Below are 18063 nucleotides of genomic sequence, written 5' to 3' on the forward strand. Positions count from 1 at the left end.
ATGAAACTTGAATTCGTCACCTACACCTCCCCACAAGAAGTCTCTTTGTAATTTTTCTATTCGCTTCGCCACTCTCACTAGAATCTGAAACAGAGATAAATAGTACGTGGGTATGTTAGAGAGAGTGCTTTTAATCAACGTTAGCCTACCACCCTAAATACATCCGCTTCCACCCTGCCAACTTAGTCTCCATCTTCTCAATGACATTGTTCCATATAGATGGATCCTTATAATGAGCACCCAAAGGTAAACCCAAGTACGTAAATGGTACCGAATCCACACCACACCCAAGTATTCTTGACAAACCTTCCACATCTCCCCACTCACCTTTGGGGGCAATAACAGACTTTGAAAATTTATTTTCAACCCCGAAACCACTTCAAAACACAGCAGAAAGCATCTCAAATTACGAAGTTGTTCCACCTTTGGCTCGTAGAAGATAAGTGTGTCATCCGTGAATAATAAGTGTGACACAACCATTACCTCAAAATGCCACGAACCCACCGAAAATCCAGCCATAAGATCTCTCTCCACCGTTGCATTCATCATCTTGCTAAACACCTCCATCACCAACACAAATAATAAAGGGGACAAAGGATGCCCTTGTCTCACTCCTCGAGAACTACTGAAGAAGCCTGCAGGCGTTCCATTAATAAGAACGGATAAACGTACCGTAGAGACACAATGATAAATCCAACCTCGCCATCTTTCCCCAAAACCACACCTCTCTAACATATATAGTAGAAATTCCTAGTTGACATGATTATAGGCCTTTTCCAAATCCAGCTTGCAAATAAGACCTGATTGCCCAGATCAAATCCGACTATCCACACATTCATTTGCCATTAAAATAGAGTCCATTATTTGCCTACTTGGAAGAAACGCATTTTGCGTATGTGACACAAGCTTTCCCAACACCGAGTTCAACCAACTAACCAGGACCTTCGAAATTATTTATACACCCCACTTACAAGGCTATTAGGGCAAAAATCCTTGATCTCCACCGCTCTAGCTTTTTTTGGAATAAGCACAACAAATGTAGCATTAATGCTCTTCTCAAATTTTCCACTCTCATGAAATTCCTTGAAAACCGCCATCATGTCCTTGACCACCCCCCCAACATTTATGAAAGAAGGCCATAGTGAACCCATCAAGGCCGAGTGCTTTGTCGCCCTTCAACTTCCTCACCACCTCCCATACTTCATCGTCCTCAAAATCTCACTCCATCCAAAATCTCACCCTTCATCAATGGAACTAAACACCTGATTTACCAACAAAGAGGCTAAAAGCCTGGTTGGTCTCCCCTGATACTATTTAGAATACAATGTTTTATAAAAATGCACACTATGATCCTGTATAACTACTGGATCCTCTATCCTGCTCCCATCTACCATCATGGCAGCAACCGTGTTATTTCGCCTATGCGAATTGGCCAACCTATGGAAGAACTTCGTATCCCGATCTCCCTCTTTCAACCACAATGCCCTAGATTTCTACCTCCAACTCACTTCTTCTTGATAAAGAGTCTTCTCTAGGGTGCTAGCACACTCTTCTCGTTTAATTCTCTCCTCCTCCGTTAAAGCTCTACTTTCTTCAATGCGATCCAGCTCACTCAATCCCTCCATCTCCTTTTTCTGTTTCCTTACGTCTCCAAACACCTCCACTTTCCACTTATTGAGATCACCTTTCAAAGCTTACAATGGAAAACACCAAACTAAAACAAACAACAGCCCACCACCAAACCTAACCCAACCAACAAAACCCCTCAAAGAACCAGAAGCCCTAGAACCCAAAAACCCACAAACACCTTAAGCCACGCTAACCGACATGAGCCTTGCCTTTTCCCTGCCTAGAGGACGCTCCTACAGAATCATAATTAATGGAGCATTCTAAGTTCAAAAGCTCCCTTCTACCTCTAGGATTCGAGCAAGCACCCATTTCCTCCCCAAGATGTACCTCTTCAATGGATGTGAAGAGAGCCACAACTTGATCCTCTTGCCCCTCACACGAGACCCCCACCACAGGACAAAAATTCTTAACATAAAACAGAGCCCAATCCAAGGGGTGACAGGGGAAAAACACTTCTTTTTTTGTGGACGGCGGCTCTAGGTAAGATTTTTACTTCGGATAATTTAAGAAAGAGGAGTAATAGTGGTGGAAGTAGAGAATTTATCGATCATCTACTTCTCCATTGTGAAGTGAAGAGAATTATGGAGTGCAAATTTTAGCCTCTTCAGAGTAAAATGGGTTATGCGTAAAAAGGTGATAAGGTTATTGGATTGTTGGCAAGGTCAAGTGGGAAGTCGGTCAGTTTTAGTTGCTTGGAGGATATTCATGTTATGCTTAATGTGAAGCATATGGGGAGAGCAAAATGCTAGATGTTTTGAAGATCGTGAGAACTCGATGGAAGAGCTCAAGGACATCTTGGTCAAATAGTTTTTTAATTGGTCAGAGGCGTATAATATTTCTCATGTTTCTAACTTTTGGTGTGTGGGGGGGGATTTTAATGTAGTTCAACACTCTAGTGAACGATTACGTGCTTCCAGACATACACAAGCAATGAGTGATTTTGCAGATTTTATTATCGAGCAGGGGCTATAGATCTTCCAATGGTAGGGGAACGGATCACATGGTCTAATCGGCATGCAGGGTCCAGGCTTGATAGATTCTTGATATCTACAGATTGGGAGGAATATTTTCCAGAGGTATGTCAGAAGAGATTGCCTAGGGTACTATCAGACCATTTTCCAGTGATGTTGGAGTCTAGAACGGAAAGAAGGGGTCGAATACCTTTTCGGTTTGAGAACATGTGGTTACAAGCGGAGGGTTTTGTGGAGCAAGTGAAGAGATGGTGGGAATGTTATTACTTTGAAGGTAAAGCAAGTTATGTGTTGGCTCGAAAATTGAAAGCTCTGAAAGGTGATCTCAAAAAATGGAATGTGGAGGTGTTTGGAGACATAGGAAAACGCAAAAAGGAGCTGGAGGAGGAATTGGGGGAGTTGGATCATATTGTAGAAAGTAGAGAGTTAACGGAGGAGATAATTAAGCGAGATGAGTGTTCTCAAAACCTAGAGAGGACTCTATCTCAAGAAGAGGTGAGTTGGAGGCCGAAATCTATGGCATTGTGGTTGAAAGAGGGAGATTGGAATACAAAGTTTTTCCATAGGTTGGCCAACTCGCATAGGCGAAATAACACGGCTGCTACAATGACGGTGGATGGAAACAGGACCGAGGATCCAGCAGTTATACAAGATCATATAGTGCACTTTTATAAAACACTGTATTATGAACAGTATCAGGGGAGACCAACCAAGCTTTTAGCTCCAATGATGGAAGATATTAAATCCATTGATGAAGGGGAGAGAGTATGGATGCAGCGAGAGTTTGAGGAAGAAGAAGTTTGGGAGGTGGTGAGGAAGTTGAAGGGCAACAAAACACCCGGACCTAATGGCTTTTCTATGGCATTTTTTCAGAAATGTTGGGAGGTGGTCAAGAAGGACATGATGGCGATTTTTAAGGAACTTCATGAGAGCGGAAAATTTGAGAGGAGTTTTAACGCTACATTTGTGGCGCTCGTTCCAAAGAAAGCATGAGCGGTTGAGATCAAGGATTTTTGCTCTATTAGTCATGTAAGTAGGGTGTATAAAATAATTTCAAAGGTTTTGGTTAGTCGTTAGAACTTAGTGTTGGGGAAGCTTGTGTCACACACAAAATGCATTTGTACCAGGTAGGCAAATTTTGGACTCTATCTTAATGGCGAATGAATGTGTGGATAGCCGGATTCATTTTGGGGAGCCTGGTCTTATTTGCAAGTTGGATTGGAGAAGGCTTATGATCATGTCAATTGAGACTTTTTATTATACATGTTAGAGAGATGCGGTTTTGGGGAAAGGTGGAGAGGTGGGATTCATCACTGTGTCTCCACGGTACGTTTTTCCATACTCATTAATGGAACACCTGCAGATTTCTTTAGTAGCTCTCGAGGAGTGAGGCAAGGGGATCCTTTGTCCCCCTTATTATTTGTGGTGGTGATGGAGCATTTAGCAAAATGATGAATGTAGCGGTGGAGAGAGAGCTCTTGTCTGGATTTTCGGTGGGTTCGCGGCATCCTGAGGTAATGGAAGTGTCATATTTATTATTCGCAAATGACACACTTATCTTTTGCGAACCAAAGGTGGACCAACTTCGTAATTTGAGGTGTTTGCTACTATGTTTTGAAGCGGTTTCGGGGTTGAAATACACTTGGCAAAGTCGGTGATTGTTCCTATAGGTGAGGTGGGAGATGTGGAGGGTTTGTCAAGTATACTTGGGTGTGGAGTGGAATCGATGCCGTTGACATATTTGGGTCACCTTTGGGCGCTCTTTATAAGGATCCATCTATATGGAATAAGGTCATTGAGAAGATGGAGACTAAGGGCCTGTTTGAGATTGCGTTTGAGGGGACTAAAAGTGTTTTTAACACTTAAAAAGTCCGTTTGAAGAAAAAAAGTTGTCATTTGGTAAAAAAATTAAAAACACTTTTAAGGGTCTAAAAAGCATAAAAATGGCCAAAACGCACTTTTGGCAAAAGCTTAAAAATGAAGCTTTTGCCCAAAAGCTCTTTTTGAGTTAAAAGCTCTACTTCTCAACTGCAATCCCAAACAGGCTCTAAGTTGGCAGGGTGGAAGCGGATGTATTTATCATAGGGTGGTAGACTGACGTTGCTTAAAAGTACGCTTTCTAATATACCCACGAACTATCTTTCTTTGTTTCAAATCACAGTGAGAGTAGCGAAGCGCATAGAAAAAATACAAAGAGATTTCTTGTGAGGAGGTGTAGGTGATGAATTCAAGTTTCATTTGGTAAACTAGTCCAAGGTTTGCATGACTACGAAGGCAGGGGGATTAAGGGTAAGGAATTTGATTAAGTTCAATCGTGCATTGTCAGGTAAATAGTTGTGGAGGTTTGCCAATGAGCAAGAGGCTTGGTGGAGGAGATTAGTGGAGGTGAAATATGGTATGATGAGGGGTGGTTAGTGTTCCAGGGAGGTAGGGGGATCTTCTGGGGTGGAAGTACGGAAATGTATTCGAAGGGGGTGGGATAATTTTAAACAGCATGTGCGGTTTGAGGTTGAAAATGGTTCTCAAGTATTATTTTGGCAGGATGTGTGGTGTGGAGAGTTACCATTGAGGACTGTGTTTCCCGCTTTGTTTAATATAGCATGTGCAAAGGAGGCATGGGTGGAGGAGAATGTGGATACAGTAAATGGTGCAATTCATTGGAATGTAATGTTTATTCGACCTATTCATGATTGGGAACTGGAAGAGGCTTCACGATTTTTCGAATTGCTATACTCCAACAGGTAAGCTATGGTGGGGTGCATAAAATTTGTTGGATTCCCTCGAAGAGAAAGAATTTTGAGGTGAAGTCATACTATACGGTGAAGGTTAATTCGGAACCAGTGGATGGCCCTTGGAAGAATAAAGCTCCTCCGAGAGTGGCTTTTTTCGTGTGGACGGTGGTGTTGGGGGAAATACTAAAGATGGACAACTTATGTAAGAAAAATATTATAGTGACGGAGTAGTGTTGTATGTGCAAGAAGAGTGGTGAATCCATTGATCACTTACTATTGCATTGTGAAGTTGCTATAGAGGTTTGGAATATGGTTTGTCAACTGTTTGGTGTTAAGTGGGTGATGCCGAGTAGGTTGAAAGAATGCTTGGGAGGTTGGAGAGGACAAAGGGGTAATCGTACAGTTTTGCAAATATGGAGAATGGCTCATTTACGTGTAATGTGGTGCTTATGGAGAGAAAGGAATGCACGGAGTTCTGAGGACCGTGAACTTGGAATTACAGAGTTGAAGAAAATGGTGCTTCAAACACTTTTCTCATGGAGAGTTTTATGGCATTCTTCGCAAGTTTCAACGCTTGCGGAATTCCTAGATTTATGTGCGTCATTTTCAAATTAAAAGTTTGTATGTGTGGGTTCTTTTTGTATACTTCTTGTGTACATGGGTTGCGCCCCTTGCGCTTTTAATAAATTGATATTACCGGTCAAAAAAATGTTTCTACCTATGCTGAATTTGTGGATTGTTCTTCTTTTTGCCTTTAGTGGAGACTCCTTTTATACAGCATGTAACTAGGGTTACGCTCCTCTATGCTTTTCAATGATACAAATTACTTATTAAAAAAAAAAAATTAATGATTTTCTTCTTCTAGATAGGCGTGTCTCTTGTATAATTCCCATATACCAGGATTGCACTTTGCATTTTTAATGATATTTTGATTATTTATCAAAAAAAACTATCATAGATGAGTTCAGAAATCTCTTTTCTTTCTAACTTGACAACAAATATTAAAACTTTGTATTCACTATATCTTGTTGCTCTGTTTATCAGCAATCAAAAAGTGCAACTCTGGACCAGAAACATTTCAGAAGATTAGAAACATATGCACTTCAAGGAGACAACATTGTGAAGGAATTGGAATAAGATGAATTAGAACCTAGGAAATAATACAACAAGATTTACTTTATAAACCACCATTTGACATACTCAAGTTATTATATTAATAATAACATGATATGTAGCATGGATATCATGAGCAAGAACCAGTGACACGTCGTATGAAATTTCAGAAAAAAGTTCATTTAACTCACAGGTTGAGTAGCTTGGAGGGGGCTGCACGTAATACGGTCAATGCTTCCTTCCATCTCCACTGGCGTTCAGACAATGGTAAAAGACGCTGCAAAATTGACAACCGCCATTCCCACTCTTCAATGAAATGTTTAGCAATAGAGACTCTCCACTCTAAGGCATGTTTTCCACCAACTGTTACACCCTCACTCGATGCTTGCTCTAGTTCAATTACAGCTGAAGGAAGACTTCGATGTAATATATCAAGTAGTATCTCTGTGAAAGATATAACCACTTTGTTTCCTTCATCAGATGGGGTGAGATCATTATTTTCCCAAGCACAGGTGTTACCCAATTCAGAATCTCTCTCTGGGGAGACACAACGCGTCAAATTCAGAGAGAGATCATCCATATGTAAAAGAGAAATTATAACATTCACCATCAATATCTGCATCATTGAATACAATTGACATTAATTTAGACAGTATAAATAACAGAAAAAGTAATTAACAAATACAGTACAAATAACAGGAAAAGTAACTAATACACAACAAATACATGATGCCACAACTTGTCTATTAAAGGCATTTGAATTCTAACAAAAGTCTTATTAACACAGCGGGTATACACTACACCCTCTCAGGAGGCTATATTTAGAACATCTAAAAGAGATACACAGCTCATGGAAAAGTTCACATTTAATATGATGTTAACTTCGCCATGAGCTGCGTGGGACCGGGGAGATGATGTTTTTTCCCCCGACCCCCTCGATTGGGTGTTGGGTTAGGACGAAGATGAGGATCCAACATTGGCACTGCTGGATGCCGTTAAATAGGATTTTAAGAAGTTAAGGTTGCACGGCCTAAGACTAAAAGCAAGAGGAAGTTGTTCAATTTGAAGAGCTCCGTTAACAATGGCGATGCAAATACTTCTGTTCGGCGAGGGAAAGGCAAGGCTCAAGTGCGGTAGCACTGAGTGTTCTTATGGGTTTCGGGTGTGAGGGTTTTAGGTCTGTGTGGGCTTGTGGGGTTTGTTGTGGGCTTGTTGGGTAGTTCTATGTATTGGTGGTGTTGAGTTTCCGTGGGTGCTTTCTCTTGTTTTTTTTCTGTTTTTACTGCTTTTTGTGTCCTTTTTGTATACTTCTAGTATGCTTGGGGGTGCCTACGCTTTTTATAAAACTTCTTTGATATTACCTATCAAAAGAAAAAAAACATTTAATATGATGAATCAAATAATTGTTATAATTAGGCTTTTCTGAAATTTGAATCCTATGTAAAACCAACAACATGCTACACTTTCAGCAAAGGAACTCAATGGGTACTTGTTCAAAGATTGCAAATTGGATTGGCCATGCAAGAGTATATGAAGATAACAACAGCCTTAACAACACAGGAAACCATGGTGCAAAAAGTTCATTAAGATGAGCAGTTGACCTTGCGGGCAGTATTATTAATAGCTTCCAAATGGTTCTGCAGGTCCTTCAAATGGCAAAATGCCAATTGGTGATGACTTTCTCTTTCATCAGTCATACACCTTTCCATTGCTCCTAGTGCAAGAAGAGCCGATTCCAGAGCATAACGCATGTGCATAAGTTCAACATCTTGCTTTCTACCAGAACCCAACCCCCACCCCAAAAAAAGAAAAAAGAAACACATCAGCATGTTGGAGGCAATAAAGCCAAACAAAACAAGGGAAAAAAAAAAAAAAAAAAAAACATGAAAAGCAACTTCTATGATACACAGGCTTATATCAGGAGCAAATCTAGGTATTGGTATCAAATTGATAGCCCCAGAATTAACGAATGCAATGGTAGAGCCAAATATTTTATATATCCAAATTTCTTCTGAAACTTTTAAATTCATACTCCCTCCATCCCATAATAACTGTTACTTTCCATTTATATTTGTTCTAAAGGGTATCCTATATTACTTAAAAGTCAAAAAGTTCAAATTTTTAGGTCCCCATCCCTCAAGTCTGAGATAAGTGTCCTTTATGAAAAGCTCAAAGCATCAATGATAAAGGATAATTTTGGGAGAACATACAAAATTGACTTTTCAAAGCATTAAATCTTCTCCTTGATGCATTTTTTTAAAAGAAGAACAAGATCAATATGGGAAGGAGGAAGTATGGAACACTTTCATTTGAAAAATCCACGGTAATAAAATTTATAAAATTTACAGTAATAGTCCATCCAACAATCTGTCAATGCACTCATCTGTTACTTAATAGGACAGACTTGTTGCCTTTTGTTACATGTCTAACAATATTACAACAACCAAATTATTACCAAGTTATATTCCCAAAAAGACAATGACACTTTTTGATGTCTTCTTGAAATATATTTCATTTCTTTATATAGTCAATGATGAATTTTATAAGGAAAAAAAAAAAAAAAAAAAAAAATGAGAGACATCTTGAAATATATTGATAAAATAGTACAGTAGCTAGAAGCTCAAGTTCTATGGCTACAGACAGCAGTAATCAAATAGCACAACAAAGAGTCAACGAATAAAATAGGACACAAATTTCCCACAAACTAGTTTGTAGGAATTCCTACAAATCAGCCTCCAAAAGTGACATGTGTCTTAAGCTACTTAAAAGCATGTGAGAAGCACATGCTATTAAAAAAACTGTGCTTCTCACATGATAAAGTACATGTCACTTTAGATGCTGGTTTGAAGAAAATTTCTGTCCAAAAGTAGAATACCAAACACCAAGCTCAATGAAGTTAAATAAATCATTCTTTCATTATTATGCAAGTCCAGCGTAAGAAATCTTCTATGATGCAATGCAATGATGAGCATGGAAAACAATGGCTCTACTGTTAATGCCTTTTGGGGGTTTTTTTGTTTTTGTTTTGAAAAGGTGTTTTGATGTGACATAAAGGTGAAAATTGTTTTTGTGTTTGGATTGTTTGCTACTATTTTTCGTTTTGAGAAAACAAAACAAAAGACAAAAAACAAAAATTTTAACAAAAGAAGCCAATACTTTTAGTGTGTTAACATCCGAGAACTAAAGCTCCAGGTCTCATTTGCAGAATTTTTTTCTTCACCAAGTCATACAAGTTCAAATTTTTAAATTAAGCATTCCAGTGTAACATCAGTAGACAATGTTACTAAGTTCAGAAGGGAATTTGTAAATACACCTCTTCCAGGCATCTGCATTAGAACCAATTGGCTGCAGGCTGATCAATTCAATAGCTTCCTGAAATTTTATGCCTGGGACAACATCAAACAATACCTACAGAAAATATATCGAGTCACACCTCAAAGCTCCAAAAACAAAAAATTTGATAAGTAATGTTGTATATATCAAAAAAAGCGCAATGCGCCTCAAAGCTCCAAAAATAAAATAGTAAAAGTAATAACAAAAAATAATAATAAAAAGTTAGTAGTAAAAGAAGATGAAGAAGAAAAGGGAGGTACATAGAATGCATACCATGTTGTTAAATTTCACTAACATGTTGATGAGAACTAAAACCATGTATACCTCCAAGGAAATGGCCAACAAAAAGATAAGCACGTTTTTTTTTTTAATAAGATCTAGACCTAAAACATGCAATCTGATGACTGCCATACTCTTGTCACCTCCAACCTTCTCATTCGCCTTCATACTTCCATCGCCACCACTAACCCACCTTTCTAGAATATGCTGTAAAACGAATCAAGAGGGTCTAAACAGCTCATGCCTGGTTATTAATAGTCTAGTTTGAGTCAATCCATTAACTAAATGAACCAAACTCAAGCACAGCTTTGAAGTTCAATCACTGAACGAACAATGTTTGAAACAATTCCATGCTTGACAAGAAACATTTGTGAATGCAAAAGGTTATTGATGCAGGATGAAAAATAAAGAACCTGGAATTTTAGTCTTATTTGGAATATTAGTTTTATTTAGATTATTGGTTTTATTTGTAATTCAATAATGGGCTTGACCCAAAGTTTTAAGTTATTTTGCAATTCAATAATGGGCTTGTACCAAAGTCGGTCAAATTCGGGTTAGGGTTTTTTGTCAATCTATTTAAGTGTTCTTTTGTAACAATCTATCAATGCATTCATCCATTCATTCATTCTAAACTATTACAAAAGAACACTAAAATAAACTAACAAAAAACCCTACCCTAATTAGACTGACTTTAAGCCAAGCCCATTATTCATTGCAAAATAACTTAAAACTTTGGGTCAAGCCCATTACTGAATTACAAATAAAATCGATAACCTAAATAAAACCAATAATCTAATTAAAACTAAAATTCCAGATTCTTTATTTTTCATCGTGCATCAGTTATAATTTTAATACTAATATCAGTAATTTAAAAGAACCAAATGTCAAAAGATAACATGTTATGTCCAGTTTTAGTAAAAATTATTACTATTGAAGCATAAATCAGTGTCGGCACTAGAACCCACATTCCTGACAAAGCCAAGCAACCTCCCAAGACTAGAATCATCATCGATAGAATCAATATCAAGAAGCCTAGAGCTAGAAACAACCAGCAATGCCTCATCAACAGTGAAATCTGAGTTTGGGTGTTGAGGAATAGGCTGCAATGGCTCAACCTTGTCAACAGACGAGGTTACAGATAAGTCTCCCTTAGAAACTAACTCGTTGACGAGGAGACTCTCACTAGAGAAAGGTGCCTAAAGCGGCAGCGACGGCTAGGAATCAAAAGACAACATTGACAGAGGACTGCTGGCAAGATTCTCCGTTAGTATGCCCCTCAAGACGCTTAGACTACCCTTCCGATCTCCACCAGAATGAGCGGCAGTGTCTTCGGAGAGTTCTAGCAGAGCTTTTTTTTTTTTTTTTTTTTGATAAGTAATGTATATATCAAAAAAAGCGCAAAGCGCCTCTAAGTACACAATAATGTATACAAAGGAACCCAACCAAACACCCTAACAAACCATAAAACCCAGAAAAACCCAATCAAACCAAACACCCAACGAAAAAGGTATACAAGAGACCCAACCAAAAACCCAAGAAAAGCCCTAGTGCATTTCAAGTGGAAACCTAGTGCACCTCAGGGGGAAATGAAAAGGCATTTCTCGACCCCAAAAAACCCCGCCAACGTCGGCCCTTCACCGGAGAGATGGAGCAATCCAGATTTTTGAGCTCCCTCTTCCCCTTAACCTTAGGAGCAGAAGCTTCAACCTCAGCAAGCAGGTCCTTGTTCTTATGCAGCTGCTTTGCGACTTTTTCTTTCACCCTCCGGGTATACCACAGTTGGGACGTGGATATAGAGGAATAAATGGGAGTACCGCTCTCTGTCATGCGAGGGAAAGGACGGCTAAGACTCTTACCCATCTCAGCCACCCCATCGAGAAGGGAAGTAGTCGAGAGAGAAGTGCGACCCTGAGACGAGAGCAAGGACGTAGCAGCAGGACAATGAAGACCAAGCTCAGCCACCCCAAAAGTAGGCGAGACAGTAGAGCCTACTTGAACCTCCACCGGCACAGAGGGAACCGGAACAGGGACCTTTCCCTTAGAAGTCAAGGAAGAATCCTTCAACACCACCGGAGAGGGAGAGACAGCTCTCGGACCAAAGAACCCACGACGAATCAAACCTTTCGCCGGAGAAGAAGGACGAACAACCAGTTCCTCCCCCCCCCCCCCCCCCGCGAAAAAGGAACCTCCATTTCCCTGCAAAGAGGGCTCGCCGGAGAGTCCACCTCCCAAGGAACAGAGAAGGCCTCCTTGAGAATAGAAAGACGCGCCGAATCAGAGATCTCCGAAGACACAGTCGCACCCAGGCCGGCTTCAGGCATCGAAGAAAAAGAACCCTCCCAGTCCCTGCGCAACATGCTCGCCGGTAAATCCTCCGCAGAATGGATAGAAACAGCCCCCTGAGAGGACCCGTCACCAGCAGACCCAACAATCTCGCCCAAAATTCGCACCGGAGAGAGAGAGAACTCCGCCGGGGAAGACCCATCGCCGGAATCCAAACCGGTAACCTGCAAACTCAAAGAAGACCTAGCCAACGGCTCCAAAAACTCTTCAGAGACCAGAGGAATCCCCGGAGAAGGCACCAAGAGCGACGCACACGCAAAAACAGACTCCAAAGGTAAAGAAATCGAGACCAAATTTTGATTCGAGCCCAGCTCCGAACCCGGAACCGAGTTTTGGACTGGATCCGAGTAATCCGGATCCAAGTAATGAACCGGATCCAAATTTAGACCCAATCCCACTTCAGAGACCGACCCGGAAACGCAACCCAAAGCAGAATTTGTTAGGCCCAAAAAACGAACCCTTTTACTCCTACAATTGGGCTTCGAGACAACCCCAGCACGGACCTGGTCCAACTTACGTTGGATTTGCCCTAGAAGCCTCAACAACCCACTAATACCGATCTTACCCTTCTTCTTCTTCCTCGAACTCACAGACCCAGCCGCCTCCGCCAGAGGGGAAGGCAAGCTCTCCAACACGGAGCAATCCACGGCAGAACGCAACCCCATACCGCCATACTCCGAATCCCAACAAAACGACCCTGGAAGCAAGTCGAGAGACCTCAGGTACTCAACTGCTCTCGCCTCAACGCCCGGAGAAGATCAAAGGACATCCACGAAAGCCCTCCCGAAGTTGACCCCCAAAGAAGGAACATCCATGAGAAACCCCTCTAAAGAAGGAACCAACTCCGCCGTACCATCCACCTTGAACTGGGCCACCAACAGTTGCCGAAGCTCTCCCGCAAAACGCCGCCAGCCCCACCCAAAGCGTCCCTCCGGAAGCCAAATGACTCCCTTACGACCACCCTCAGCCAACACCGAAACCTCCAAGAACCTTCCGGCCTTATTACCTCCCCCGTGGACCATCGTGGCCTTATCACCCTCACAGTAAGATTTGGCGATTTCTTCCTTCACCTGAACCTGAATCGCCGCTTCCACCGTTTCCACCAACCATGACGAACACTGAATGCTCGCGAAAATATACCCCACGAATCCTTTTCTCCTTTCCTCCAGACGAAGGTTAGGACACCCAACCTTTGCCGAAAGGCAGAAAGTTTTAGCTTCAAAAGAGAAGCTGCGTTCCATAACAAGCACGCCAAACCCTAACGCGTAGCACCAGCCGCGCCACCACTCACGACCTGGCAGAGCTACTGGTGCAGAAGCGGGTTGAGCCAAATGGACACTTGAGCTCGCACCAGCACACGAGCCCAAAGAGGATGCCCCCGCACTCTTTCTCACTCTCCACATGAGAGAAGGTTTAGATTTGGCCCAACACTAGGGTTTAGCCCGTGACCCAAGGAATTCCCTTACTAATTGCAACTAGACAATTGTCAATTTGACTTCAACTTTCTTCTTAAGATTGTCAATTTGAACCGAGGAATTACCTTATTAATTGCAACTAGACAATTGATTAATGAACTCAACATCTCCACTGGCACATACACAATAATGCTTTGTCTCTAATACTCAACAGCTCATTCTCAAGCCCCTAACTTCTTTTAAGATGCAAATCGCATACCAATCAACAAATTAAAAAACCTTTTGAGAGCATGGGGCACAGTAGTTTATACACAGACACGTTGACAATCCAAAGAGGGGGGAAACTAACTAACTAGATGTGCTGGTAGCATTATGTTTCAAAACTAGTATAACCATAACACCACTGAAATGAACATAAAAGTGGGAAGAACCAGCTCAGTGCAAAAAAGATACATATATTAAAGGTCATCCTCATAAAAAGCGTGCACTGTATACAAAGTTACCCAACTAAACACACTAAAAATGCAGTTCACATAAGCAGATACAGTACCTAGACTTTCCTAAGTCCGAAGTACATACATTCTTACCCGAAGAGGACTCTGTACAGAGAGTCTTTCCAACACGAAGTTTTCAACAAACGGGTCTGACTGAGCACGTTCAAATCCTAATGCTTTTTGTTCTCCAGACAACAAAGATAATTTTGAATTCCATGATCGGCCCGAATTGACACAAGCAACGAAAGAGGCAACGTCAAGCTGATAACATAAGTAATTACAAAGATGCTCCACACAAGAAACCTGTCAAGAACAAAACAAACAATATTTCTAGTGAGTTTAATACAAGTGATCATTTGTACTAAAGGAATTATTACCATAAAAGTTTCTTACCTCATCCGATTGATTACCATAGAGCAAAGACTCTTCCAGCCGAAGCACCTGAGGCTTACTTGTCCACAGCAGTTGCATTAAATTCCTCCGTGCTGTTGTTTTACTGGACAATAAATCCCAACCCATGGAAGCTACCAAGGGCTGAAGCCGGGGCAATAACGTAAGAACCTGCCGCATATCCAGACGAACAAGGTTTGTAAGATTAAAGCTACCATCAATTCAAGTTGAAATATGAAATTTCAATTTTTAAAAAAAAAAAAAAAAAAAACTATTGATTTCGTACCCACATATTCAATTTAAACATAAAACTTGACACATACATTGCTAGCCTCTTGAAGCTGCTCCCTCTTCACAGCAGACAGGGCACTTTCCATGACACAATCGAGTATATGTAATCCAGAAACACGACTATAATGGTACATCTCTCTCATGCAAGAACTGACTGCCATATTCAAGGATGACGTCTTATCATATCCGTCTGTATCAGATTTCAACTCTACAAGATATCTTTGAAAACGCTCAAGAGGAGGTGGAATCTGGTTGTCATCAAGAGATCTATACATCTCAATCTCTTTAGAAAGCAACTCATCTTGAATAACCTGCACTAAACCAAGTCAAGTTCGTCCTTAAAGATAAAAATTTGACAATAAGTAGATAGCTAATAATTGATAATGTTCAAATTCATCCAATCATATAGCGCCTAAAGGATGATAAAGTATAAAGCATTTCATTGGCAATCTTTGAACTTTTGTCTCAAAGAATGTGCTTAGTGACAACTGTTTTTGGCACAACTAAGAATAGCTAAAGCCAATCGGTAGACAATTTTCAATATGATTTAAATCTTTAACTTCTAATGTCAAAATAGCAAGAATATTACACATATGACCAAGGGGCTATTCTGGGACTTTACAGAGTACGCAACTTAGCCCTAAACCACTGCACATGAATTCCAACCTAACCTAAGCTTAATATGAGGAAAATTAGCAATATTTTATCAAAGAGTGAGACATGTGAACTTACTGAACACAACAAAAAAAAAAAAAAAAAACACCCAAACAAACAAACTAAAAACTAAAAACCAGCTGGATAATACCCAGTTACCCAGGATTAGTGTATATGCACCATATACACTAACCAGATTCATTCATCTAACTCATCCACTTACAAACTTGTCAGAGAATGTTGGCATCAAGCCAGCTGTAGCTGATCAGGACGATACTACCTATCAGACCACTTTTAAAAAAAAAAAAAAGGTCAAAGCTATTACCTGAATCATTTGAACAAGATGTCTGCAATTTGATGAAAGAGCTTCTCCATAAACCCGTAGCATTTTTTCTTGCATGGCATGCCATGAGTCTCCAAAACCCTCCCTTCTAGAGGAAATGCTCTTGACTAGATCTTGCAAAACTGTGCTGCAAGGCACAAGAAAAGAAAATTCAAATGAACATCTAGAAGAGAATAAGATAATATAAGCAAAATGTATAGACAAGTTTCTCAACTGTTAGGACAAAAGTCTCCTTACCAAATTGAAAGCAAAAAACTAGACCTTGGTCTTAATGATAAATAAGCAAAAACATAAAAGATTGTTGTCAACAAAGCTCTCCTTACCATATTGCGAGATGAAACATACAAAACTTATACATTTCTCAAGGGCTTGATCTCAATAGTAAAACGGCGGCAGTCACACCAAGACAACCAAAGCTCATGAAACTTTAATAGTATGAACTATTCTTATAACAAAAAAAAAAAAACATATATGTTTGTTAGCGTATTCAAATAAGTATTTTTTAGTTTTTAGTTTAAAAAAGCGTTTTGAATATTTTATGTGGGTTACACCCGCTTATTTCGACTCTTTACTCAAAAAAAAATTATTAACAAAAACTGTGGCCATGTTGCTACCCCATCTGATCAGAGATACCTCGTGGAAACCTCTAACCAGGATAAAGGTGGTTGTGCAGCCACTACAATAGGTCAGGACAGCCGCGCAACTACCCCCTCCTCCACTAACTATACAACCACTCTAATTTTCTTCTAATTTCTAAATTTCTTTAGTAATAGGATTAAATACCTTTGACCCTTATGTTTTAACAACTTTATTTTTTTCCCACTTAGGTTTCAATTCCACATTTGAGAAAATATTTTATGTGGGTTACACCCGCTTATTTCGACTCTTTACTCCAAAAAAAATTATTAAAAAAAATGGTGACCATGTTGCTACCCCATCTGATCGGAGTGACCTCGTGGCCACCTCTAACCAGGATAAAGGTGGTTGGGCGGCCACCACAATAGGCCAGGATGGCCGCGCAACTACCCCCTCCTCCACTAACTATACAACCACTCTAATTTTCTTCTAATTTCTAAATTTTTTTAGTAATAGGATTAAATACCTTTGACCCCTATGTTTTAACAACTTTATTTTTTTTCCCCACTTAGGTTTCAATTTGTATTGTAGATGGTATCTCGCTTATAGCTAAAAGCGGAGATGGTCCCTCTGTCCAACTTCCGTCCATAAATTGATGAAAATTTACATCAATGCCCTTTGAAAACAGACATGTGGCCCTCTACTTCATTAAAAATTAAAAGAGAGAAAAAATATAAAACTAGAAATATTTTTAAAAAAATAATAAAAACATTTAAAAATAAATAAAAACACTTTTTGAAAAAATAAAAAATAAAAAATAGTTGAGGGGTGGCTGGCCACCCCCATTTTGGCTAAGGGGGTGGTTGGAGCCACCCGCATGGCCCTTGGGGGTGGTTCGGCCACACCCGCCAAAAGAAGAAAAAAAAATTAGCTATCCTCAAGGGCCACAGGGGTGGCCAAAACCACCCCCAAGGCAAACAGGTTTCAAAAAGTTTTTTTCATGTTTTTAATAGTTTTAGTTTTTTTTTTAGTTATTTTAAAGGGGCATGTGGACACGTGGCAATATTTTTATTGCTTTGACATAGATTTCCATCAACTTTTTGGACGAAAGATTGACGGAGGTACCATCTCCGTTTTTAGCTATGCTCGAGGTACCATCTACAATACAAATTAAAACCTAGGTAGTAAAAAATAAAGTTGTTAAACAACAAGGGGCAAAAAAGTATAACCCTAAATAATAAATTAATTCCTATCCCTACAAAAGTTTAAGTACATGTTTCGTCAAAATATTCCTACAGTTTTTCAAACTAAAAACACTTGGAGAATAAGTAAGAAAACATAGAAAATATTCTTTTATACATAATCCATGATCTCATTGCTATTTAATGCATTTGTAATTTCAACTAGTACACAATGTCCAACCTATCCCTTTCCAAGCCAAAAAAGAAATGTAGCCAGTACTTCAAAAAGATACACTAATGTCGAAAAATTTAAACAGAC

At 39.8% G+C, this 18063-nt stretch overlaps 1 protein-coding gene across 2 annotated transcripts in view; it reads right to left on the bottom strand.

Moving 5' to 3' along the window:
- The window catches only part of LOC132190698 (zinc finger FYVE domain protein), a 105509-nt gene that overhangs the window by 86177 nt on the left and 1269 nt on the right, over nucleotides 1-18063 (bottom strand). The window contains exons 2-8 of one of the 2 annotated variants that reach the window (XM_059605742.2): nucleotides 15970-16114; nucleotides 15023-15301; nucleotides 14703-14870; nucleotides 14403-14612; nucleotides 9759-9853; nucleotides 8047-8221; nucleotides 6637-7061 (exon numbers count right to left, since the gene is read on the bottom strand). In XM_059605742.2, the coding sequence (XP_059461725.2) occupies nucleotides 6637-7061; nucleotides 8047-8221; nucleotides 9759-9853; nucleotides 14403-14612; nucleotides 14703-14870; nucleotides 15023-15301; nucleotides 15970-16114 (1497 nt within the window). The remainder of the gene's footprint in view (nucleotides 1-6636; nucleotides 7062-8046; nucleotides 8222-9758; nucleotides 9854-14402; nucleotides 14613-14702; nucleotides 14871-15022; nucleotides 15302-15969; nucleotides 16115-18063) is intronic. The other variant, XM_088510315.1, reaches the window with a different exon arrangement.

This window comes from Corylus avellana, chromosome 9 (assembly GCF_965113065.1).
Source record: "Corylus avellana chromosome 9, dhCorAvel1.hap1.2, whole genome shotgun sequence".
Lineage (NCBI taxonomy): Eukaryota > Viridiplantae > Streptophyta > Magnoliopsida > Fagales > Betulaceae > Corylus > Corylus avellana.